At 36.6% G+C, this 10,384-nt stretch overlaps 1 protein-coding gene across 1 annotated transcript in view; it reads left to right on the top strand.

Moving 5' to 3' along the window:
- Positions 1-8,668, top strand: part of LRP12 (low density lipoprotein receptor-related protein 12) — a gene marked incomplete at its 5' end in the record, with an annotated part of 20,336 nt that extends 11,668 nt beyond the window's left edge. Inside the window, 3 exons of the mRNA XM_010184674.1 lie at positions 3,642-4,743; positions 5,697-5,829; positions 6,851-8,668. Coding sequence (XP_010182976.1) covers positions 3,642-4,743; positions 5,697-5,829; positions 6,851-7,711 — 2,096 coding nt within the window. The remainder of the gene's footprint in view (positions 1-3,641; positions 4,744-5,696; positions 5,830-6,850) is intronic.
- Between the last annotated feature and the right edge of the window lie 1,716 nt (positions 8,669-10,384).

The raw sequence follows: 10,384 nt of genomic DNA on the forward strand, positions 1-10,384 counted from the left end.
ATGACAAGGAGACAGGGCAAAGCCTCTGGCTGATCAGTCATCCTCTACTATGTAGAGGACACTGTTACCCTGTGTGAGGCATCGGCTTCTTCCCTGGTTGTCGCCCTCTCCTTGGGTATAAAGGGAAGGCAGCATTTCTGCCTGAGAGGCTTTGTGAAGGAAGGACATTTTGGATAAGGCTGTGGAATGGGCAGGGGAGGCAAGTCACAGGCTCAGTAGAGTTTTTCTGAAAGTCCTTTCCTCTTGTTTCCTCTGATCTTGAAACAATTTCATTATGTAACCCCTCGTGGAAGAAGCTGTAACATTTTCTACAATAAGCAGTTTTTGGTGTTACTTAATTTCTTCTTATTAGTATCATGCAGTAGTACTTCGTTTAATGTGTCTAAGACTTCAGTGCTATGTTTTTAAATGTCTTTTAAAAATGGTTTTGTGGGGTGTTGGTTTATTTGTTGTTTTTTTTTTTTAAAAAATTAATCTTACTGAAACTTTGGTTTGAGCTTATGTTCAAACCATGTTAGTCCCTATGTTTGATATGATACTTAGGAAGTGTTTCACTTGATTGAGGTGGAAGTGTAGTGTTTCGGTGATCAGAGTAGTCTTATAATGTTATAAACTGACCCTGTGTATAGGAAAAGAGTTGACAAATCTGCTTTAATAACCATCTGATTGCTTTTCCTTCTGAGTGTGAAAAGGTGACTCCTGAAATACCGACAACATTTTTGCTATACATTCTGTGCCATTATGTTGTTTGATTTCTTCTCATTAGCATCATGCAGTGTTGCTCAGTTTAACGCTTCAATGGGCTATTTAATTCAGTGTTGTTAAGGCTACTCTCAGGGGTGGCATGTCATCTTAGAAAAAGGGGAAAAATACTAATACTGCAGTTACATGGATGCGACTTAGGCCTAGTAGTGCTGGAATGATAGAAACAATATAGAGTACAAGAGCAAAAGGGACCATTAGGGAGCCTCATGCTTAAAATCTGATGTGGAAGATAGGCTATGTGAATTGTTTGAAATAAATTCTTGTTTAAAGTAAATAATGTCTTCCAGGTAAATATTAGTATTTCATTTTAAGCAAACAAAACAATAACAACAAAAAAACCATTACAGTTAGGAAGGGTACTTGACTAGAAGGTAAATTTTGTGTCACTTGTCTTCCCTCTGTTTTCCTCGCACTGCTTTTAATTTATCAGCCTCTATAATTATGGGTATTGGAATGGGAGGGAGTTTACTAATGGTGATGTAGAGTAAAAAATAGAGTTAATACAAGTATAGAAGTCTTTGCTCACTGTAAGTGCACAGAAGGATTGTTTAGTCCCTATCTTGTACTATCCTGAGGTCTTTAGTGGTACAGCATCCAAGGATAGTCTTATTTTGTACATATCTTAATATTTTACAGCTAATTTTTGATTCATGTGTTAACTTTCCTGATGTAATGGCTTCAGGATCAGTGATTTAAAAATTCTAAATCAGGATCGTGTAGGCAGCTCTTTCCTGGGATGTTTAAATGCCTACGGAAGGAAGAACTTAGGTTGAAATCATATCCTGTTTTGCTACTGCAGTATTGCTGTTAATATTTACACCTCCATGTTACAGCTTTCTACTGCACTTTTTCCAAGTTCTGCAAGGTAGAAGCATTGAGCTAGAATATAATCAGTACTTAAACAAGGTCAATGACTCTTCTTATGCATGTTGTCCTCCACCTATGGAGTACAGTAATTTCATTTTAGGCAGGACAAGTCTAGTAGTTCAGTTTTATAAGCTTCAAGTTCAAAACCAAGGCTCTAATTATTTGCCATACTGATATTATGAATGATGTGTATGTATGTCAGTGTATAATAGATATAAAAATACATAGATATAGATATAGATATAGAACAGAACAAGAGGATCATATAATTTATCATTTATACTGGATCTATTCTTTGGGGGTTTTTAGTGAAATAAACACTTTCTTAAAAACTTTATCACTGGCAGCAGACACATTTTGTTCTCTTTTCACTCACTGTCAGCAAATTCATTGACTTAAACACTCTTCAGTAGTGCTCTTATTAGTGTGCGTTTATTACTCATGTTGGTTTCATTTTTTTCCTGCATTCATTTTGTAAAAAACCTTAGCATTTGTGAAATTTTAAAAATGATGATGTTGCACCTTTTTTAAAAATAAAGAAATATTTCAAGGTATAATATTTTTTCTTAATACTTTCTAAGATACTAAAATAGCTAAAAGGAGAACAGAGGTGTGATATGACTTAGCCTATTGCAGGAGATTAGTTGCAGCAAGGGAAATCCAGGCTAGGTATGAGGACTTTTATCACTTTGTATGGTTAAGCACTTGGAAAATACTTGATTGGACAAGGGCTAGAAGAACACAATCAAACTTCAGTTAGCTTTGCTTTGAGCAGATGATTTGATTAGGTGACCTCCAGAGACCCCTTCAAATCTGAATTGTTCTCTTGTAAAACAAGATAAAACCTGCTTCTCCTGGGAAGGTCTATATTTCAGTGAGTTCATCATGCTGTCTTTCCTGTTTCATTTTTAAAACCCCAAGTCTATGGATATTTAGATTTAATATATATTTGTCTAATTTATTTCTTGAATTACTGCTCTGTAGGATCATGTGCATTACAATTTTTTTGAAATTTTTTGGAGGATTGACCACGGCAGGATTTTTTATAGCCAGTTTTACACTCTGCACCACTGTTTTTAGAAACTGCAGTGATTTTAAATGATACAGTGGTACTTCACCCTAAGTTGTTGCAAAGCTGACATATCTTGCTTCCCAGCTATGCTTCTGTGTTTAACATGGTTGGAAATTTAATAAATGAAGGCCTGAAAAAGAGTATTCTTGATGTTACAAGTGTGGTAGTAACCAGTAGACCACATCTTCTTAAATAAAGGTGTCTCTTGACTATTTTTTCTTTCTTCCCCCCCACAATATAAAACAAAAAAATAAAAAGACCAACCCCTCCCTACGTTTTCTGGACCATTACTTGGATCCATAACTTCTAAAGTATAATTTTGTCTTCAGACAAGCATGTGTTTCTACATTTGCTGCACTTTACTCTTAGTTGCTGAAGGAGAGGCAGGAGGAGCGGGAAGAGGTGAGGACAGAGCTTTCTCTTTGGTTGGTGGTAATAGGTCATCTTCGACTGTCAGCTCCTCTCTTGCCATGGATCCTCTGGTACAAAGTAGGAACCTACAAAAACAGGAGAGAGGTCTGACTGCTTCTACAAGAAAGAATTTGAAGAGGTAACCAGTACTGCAGGACAAAATGTTTCTGTATTTTGGATGATAGAGGAGAGAAACAGTATTTGCTGGCTTATTTTTAGCACCTTAGGAGCTAGATTTTTCAGTCACTATAAATAAGCACTGTTTTCTTGGTTGGGCTGAAGTTATTTGACTGAAAGCAACTAAGGATGCAGCTCATGCTCATGTGCTGACAGAATTTTAACTTGAAAAAACTGATTTGTCATGAAACTTACTGAAAGTTGTGATGATTTATAGAGACTTTAAATAGTTGTTTTGCCATTCTAGCTATTCGAACTAGCTGATGCAGTAAATAAATGTGTGACACAAACCATAAAGTGCTAAATTCTAAAAAAAGAGTGGTTTTATATTTTATTTCTTTTCCTTCAGGGAAATCTGATGAACCAAGTTGTGATTGTGACCAGTTTCATTGTGCTAACGGAAAGTGTATTCCAGAAAGTTGGAAGTGTAATAATATGAATGAATGTGGAGACAACTCGGATGAAGAAATCTGTGCCAAAGCTAATCCTCCTACTGCTTCTTCTGCTCAACCTTGTACTGACAATCAGTTCCAGTGTCTTTCTCGCTTCACCAAGCTTTATGCTTGCCTTCCGGAATCTTTAAAATGTGATGGTAACATTGATTGTCTTGACCTAGGAGATGAAATAGACTGTGATGTGCCGACATGTGGGCAGCGGTTAAAATACTTCTACGGTACTTTCAGTTCTCCCAACTATCCTGACTTCTATCCACCTGGAAGCAATTGCACCTGGCTGATAGACACTGGTGATCATCGCAAAGTAATTTTGCGATTCACCGATTTTAAACTTGATGGTACAGGTCTTGGAGACTATGTCAAAATATATGATGGATTAGAGGAGAATCCGCAGAGGCTGTTGCGTGTGTTAACAGCATTTGACTCTCATGCTCCCCTCACAGTCGTTTCATCCTCAGGACAGATAAGAGTGCATTTTTGTGCTGACAAAGTGAATGCTGCAAGAGGATTCAATGCCACCTATCAAGTAGATGGCTTCTGTTTGCCCTGGGAGATCCCATGTGGTGGAAACTGGGGTTGCTACACAGAGCAACAGCGCTGCGACGGTTACTGGCACTGTCCAAATGGAAGGGATGAAACAAACTGCACCATGTGCCAAAGAGATGAGTTTCCCTGCTCTCGAAATGGTGTTTGCTACCCTCGTTCAGATCGCTGCAACTACCAGAATCATTGCCCTAATGGTTCAGATGAAAAAAATTGTTTCTTCTGTCAGCCAGGAAATTTTCATTGTAAAAATAACCGCTGTGTGTTTGAGAGCTGGGTTTGTGATTCTCAAGATGACTGTGGTGATGGCAGTGATGAAGAGAACTGCCCAGTCATTGTGCCCACTAGAGTAATAACTGCAGCTGTCATTGGGAGTCTTATTTGTGGATTGCTTCTTGTCATTGCACTGGGATGTACTTGTAAATTGTACTCACTCAGGATGTTTGAGCGAAGGTAAGTAAAACAGATGGCCTCAAGAACTTACATTTTTAAAATATATTCATTGTTACACTTAGAATTTTTTTATTGACATACAGTTACTGTTGCATGTGATTTCTAAAGGCATTGTTCCTTTTTCTTGGACAGTAAAAAGAGGTTAGTTAATCATAGAATCATAGGATGTGTTTGGGTTGGGAGGGACCTTAAAGATCATCTGGTTCCAACCACCTTGCTGTGAAATCATAGGATATCTCAAGTTCGAAGGGACCTATAAGGATCAAGTCCAACTCTCCATTCCTTGCAGGACTACCTAAAACTAAAAGTATCATCCAGACACTCCTTGAACTCTGACAGACTTGGTGCCGTGACCACTTCCCTGGGGACCCTGTTCCAGTGACCAAACACCCTCTCAGTGAAGAAAAGGGGATAGAAGTATTCTGATCATTTGACTATTGAGAGTTAAGCTGTCAGATGTTACCAAAAAGAAAGTGTGGAAAAGCTGCATTTCTGCAGTTAAAGATCTCAGTCCTGTATTTAACAGCATGCTGCTTCTGTTGTAGACTATCTCGTACCAGGATTACACATTCTTCAATTTTCATAAAATAATATAAGCATCTCATAGTGCCTTTTATATTTAGCTCATGGTTAGTTGTTTGGGTGTTTTTTGTTTTGTTTGGGGGTTTTCGTTTTGTTTGGGGGGGTTTGGTTTTGTTTGGGGCTTTTTTTAGGAATTTATTGTTGGGTTGACTGCTTTGTTCTTATCTCAGCTGGACAGACCCATAGGAATGACTGCAAGGACTTATTGCATATTCGTTGTTAATTAAATTTCAATTACATTAGTAAAACTTCATCTGCTGAAATTTGTTGTTTCAGATTATAATAGTCTGATGTAGTTTTACTCTTAAACAAATATATATACGCACACATCGTAGTCTTACATATTATGACATTTCTTTTCTCTTTGAAAGATCATTTGAAACTCACTTGTCAAGGGTTGAGGCTGAACTGTTAAGAAGAGAAGCTCCTCCATCCTATGGACAGTTAATTGCCCAGGGATTAATTCCACCAGTTGAAGATTTTCCTGTTTGTTCACCAAATCAGGTAAGATTCCAAAAACAGCAGGCAGACCTCTTTTTCATCATGAAACGCCACAAAGGTGACCTAAAGATCTTGGCTTTTACTTAAATAAAATCTGATAGAGAGGACAGCTCTGGAAAACCCAGACATGTAGTCGCTGCAGTCAGAGGTTGGTACTGGAGCTTTTTTAAAATGCTGTGTAATTACTGAAACTTTCTTATACCTTTAGTTTGTCTTAAATTGAATTAACTGCTATTGCTTTGGATATATTTTAAATTATACTTCAGAACTAAAATAATGGAATAAAGGCTTACAGAAAGTGGCAGTCTTTCATAGTGATGTATAAGAAAATGTAGTTACTTCATAGTTTTTCTATGTAACTATGATTTCACACTCAAAATACTGATGCATGTACAAGTGTTAGTTTAGCCTCCATTGTAGGCAGCCCCATGGTAGTGGATTATGAAACGTCATCTCTGTTAAATCTTTCTGGAGGATTTAATTTTTAAATCCTAAATGTTTTGAGGTGTGTTTCTATGTACTGCACTGCAAAATCCACAGTGACTACTTTACCTTCTTGGTAAGGTCGTCTGCAACAGTTCTTGCATACCTGCTGTGCTGGCTCTGCACTGGGTCTGTGGATGTACTTTTCTGTAATCAGTGTTCAATATCCAGAAATACAGTGCATTGGTTTTCAGTTAGACTTTATTTAAAGGTCCTTGATTTGGGCAGAAACATATCTTATATACTTAATTGCTCCTTTATTTCCCTTTTTCTTCCATATGTTTTTCAGCTTAATTTCTCTGTTCATAATGTTTTTTCCTCAAGAGAATCTAGACTTCTTTTATGTCTGCTTTGTTTCAAAATAGCCTATTGCTACATACACCAGATTCTTAATATTAAATATGCAACATTTTTTAATATTTAAGACTCTCTACATTTATCTTTGTGGTCATAAGCTGTTCTGCACAATATCTGTCATTCTTCTGTTAGAGCAATGCCAATGTATTGTCAACATTTGATTGTTGCTTGTCTTCTCATTTAGGCTTCAGTTCTGGAAAACCTGAGACTAGCAGTACGATCTCAGCTTGGATTTACCTCAATCAGACTTCCTATTGCTGGCAGATCAAGTAACATTTGGAATCGACTTTTTAATTTTGCAAGGTCACGTCATTCTGGATCATTGGCACTGGTCTCAGCAGATGGAGATGATGTTGCAGGCCAAAGTACTAGTAGAGAAGCTGAAAGAAATAATACTCACAGAAGTCTGTTTTCAGTTGAATCTGATGATACAGACACAGAAAATGAAAGAAGAGACACAGCAGGAGCAGTTGGTGGTGTTGCTGCCACCTTGCCTCAGAAAGTCCCTCCTGCAACAGCAATAGAAGCAACAGTCGGAGCATGTGGGAGTTCCTCTCAGAGCGGTAGTAGCGGTAACATGGATAGCAGAAGAGAAGTGACAAGCGTTGAGCCCCCAAGCACAAGTCCTGCACGTCACCAGCTCACGAGTGCGCTAAGTCGTATGACTCAAGGCTTACGCTGGGTACGCTTTACTTTAGGGAGATCAAGCTCAGTGAATCAGAACCAAAGTCCTTTGAGACAGCTTGATAATGGGGTAAGTGGAAGAGAAGAGGATGATGATGTTGAAATGTTAATTCCAGTCTCTGATGTAGCATCAGACTTTGACATGAATGACTGTTCAAGACCTCTACTTGATCTCAGCTCAGATCAAGGACCAGGGCTTAGACAGCCTTACAGTGCAACACATCACGGTGTAAGGTCATGCAGTCGAGATGGCCCCTGTGAGAGCTGTGGCATCGTGCACACTGCCCAGATACCCGACACTTGCTTAGAAGCAACAGTGAAAAATGAAACTAGTGACGATGAGGCATTATTACTCTGCTAGGTACGGATTGTTTAGGAAAGATTGTGTACAAGTTGGAGCAATATCTGTCATTGTTTTGTACTTCACAATTAAAATTAGTTTTTAGTTTTAAAAAATCCAGGACAAGATTATGTTAAAACTATTTTAGCCTGTGTGGTTGATGAGACATTTCTTATACTGGATGACGTTATGGAACTATAAGAGTGAACATTTTAGTGGCTCTGAATACACGATGTGTGTATCCAGTATAATCTGATTACTCTTTAAACTGAAGTTATCCCAGTTAGTTTCAAATTTAGTTTATCCTGGTACTGTAGTTCAAACCAGAAACATGGCTGCTCAAGACTTATTCGGCTGCCTGTTTAACCCCATATTAACAGGTGAATTTGTACAGAATTATCTTCCTTTAGGAATTGACTCTGTTGTATTATTGCCAACATACTTGTAACTTAATATACTAAATGCTGGTAAGGGTTGTTAATGTAAAATATGTACTTTTCTTTGAGTTTATACAACACTTTGTCTAAATATTCTTGAATTTCATCATAATGTGAAGTTATTTAAAGGGAGGAGAAACTTTCTCCAGGAGCATTCTTTTTCTCACAGAAGTACAAAATGCAATGTTTTGTGAAATTTAGATATAATAGATAAACTGACGGCAAAAGCTTTTATAGCACTGACTTTCCTAAACTGCAATCTAATATGGTACAGCCAAATAGTTTGTAAAATCCCCAGTCGTTAGTCTTTTCCATTTGAAGTAAAGAAGGGCCGAAGATATTACAATATGTGTTAGCTCTTTAAATATCTGTTACGTACAAATACACTACAGAATAAGTTCCAACTGGTAGAAAAAAAAACTGTAGGGTATAAAGCTTGTTTGGATTCAAGGGATTTGCACTAAAATCATATTAAGGTCTCTAATGAGCTTAGTGCACAAGCACTATCACTTTAAGTACTATTATTGTCTAATATTGCAATGACTATATATTTCCATGGCTCTTTTCTTGGGGTGTTGCATTTTTGTTGCAATTGAATTTGCTTTACTAATTCCCTATTTATTCGTTGTATTTAAAAACTGGTTTACTTGGTTGCAGACTGGTTGTTTAAAAAGAAAAATCCCTTTCAGCCTATTTTTTAATGATATTACATGTTGGAGCAAAAAAAAATTCATGGAAAAAAGCTCATAACTTCCAATTTTGTGATAAGCAGGTTAATATGTGGCTACTAGCGTGACTACAAGAATCTACACCTTTTAAAAACAAAAATGTCAACTACTGTTTTATTTATTCTTTGCCAGTCTGTTTTTAGTAGGCTTAAAGATCCAGTATGAAATGTATTTGTGTGTGATTGTATGCTATTTATTAAATTTAAAATACTTTGTTGAATGTCATTTTAAAGCATGTTTAAAGTCTTGTGCATTTCTGTCGTGTTATGCTGTTGGGCAGAACTGACTAAAATGTTTTAATATGTATCAAAATTAAATTGAATTTTTGTTATGTTTTTTGAGGTACTTTTAAAGATAAATCCACGGTCTGTCTGGCTTTTTTTTTTTTTCCAAAATCCTTGTCTCTGAAGTACAAATCACATGCAGAAGAAACAAATAATTGAATGGATTTCACAGTGTATATATCTTCTCCCTCTTCTTTCACAGACACTGGGATGAGAAAAATAAACAATTTTACCATCTTGTTGATTTTATTCGTGAGAGTTATCAGGTAAATTCTGAGTTCAGGACACAATTATGTAGATTTGTGCTTTTGAGGAACTTATGTGCAATACAGTTGTAAAAGATTTTATGATAATGACCCATGCGGTTTCAGGTTTCAGAGCAGATCACATCACACTGGTACCAGATCAGGTACAGACTGGCCCATAATTACACATACCCAAGTAAAAGTCATCAATGGCCATTTTTATTCACATTGAATAATATCTAAATCTTTGGGTAATCTTTAGTCTGATTTCAGTGGCATTGCTTATAGAGCAGGCAACTTTGCAATATGAACATGTTAACGGTATGTCCTGGTATAAAATACTGGGTTTTTAAACCTTCCTAATTAATTGTCATTAGAAGGTGGTTATGGAAATGTTTGTCCCTGAGGCAGATACATTTTGAAGAGTCTTCACAGAATACCTTCAGTGTTATACACACAGAGTGATCTAAATTTGTTCCATTAGATGCCCCAGATAGCATGTACCTATGGACTCCATATTGCAGATGTAAAAAGAACACAATGTTTAATTTGTTTTAAAGGAGAAATGCTACACATTTAACTGAGAAGTTGGATTTGATTGAGAATTTGGAAAACTGTAAATAAAATTCATATTTGTATGAGGCTAATTTGTTGTGATTTTTGTCTTAGTGGGAGATATCAAATTTTCTTTTGACTAATACTGATTGGGTTCACTTTTGGTTGGTGGTATTGTTGGGGTTTTTTGGTTTTGATGTGGGTTTTTTTTTTTACTTAGACTGTTGGTGGGTCACGTTACTTTATTTCTTATTGTGGGGCTGCTCAGATTAATGGTGTAAATAATTCTTGGTTTAGCTATGTTGCAATGCTAGGGCATTTTGAAGAAAAGTCAGAATGATTCACTGTAGAATTATATTTTCTGTAATAAATCACTTTCATCTGAAAGCTTTGAAGAATGTAGGTTATTGTGAAGTGATTTTTCTCCTCATAAAGCTTTCTAAGC

This window comes from Mesitornis unicolor, unplaced genomic scaffold, assembly GCF_000695765.1.
Source record: "Mesitornis unicolor isolate BGI_N332 unplaced genomic scaffold, ASM69576v1 scaffold16455, whole genome shotgun sequence".
NCBI classification, from domain to species: Eukaryota; Metazoa; Chordata; class Aves; order Mesitornithiformes; family Mesitornithidae; genus Mesitornis; species Mesitornis unicolor.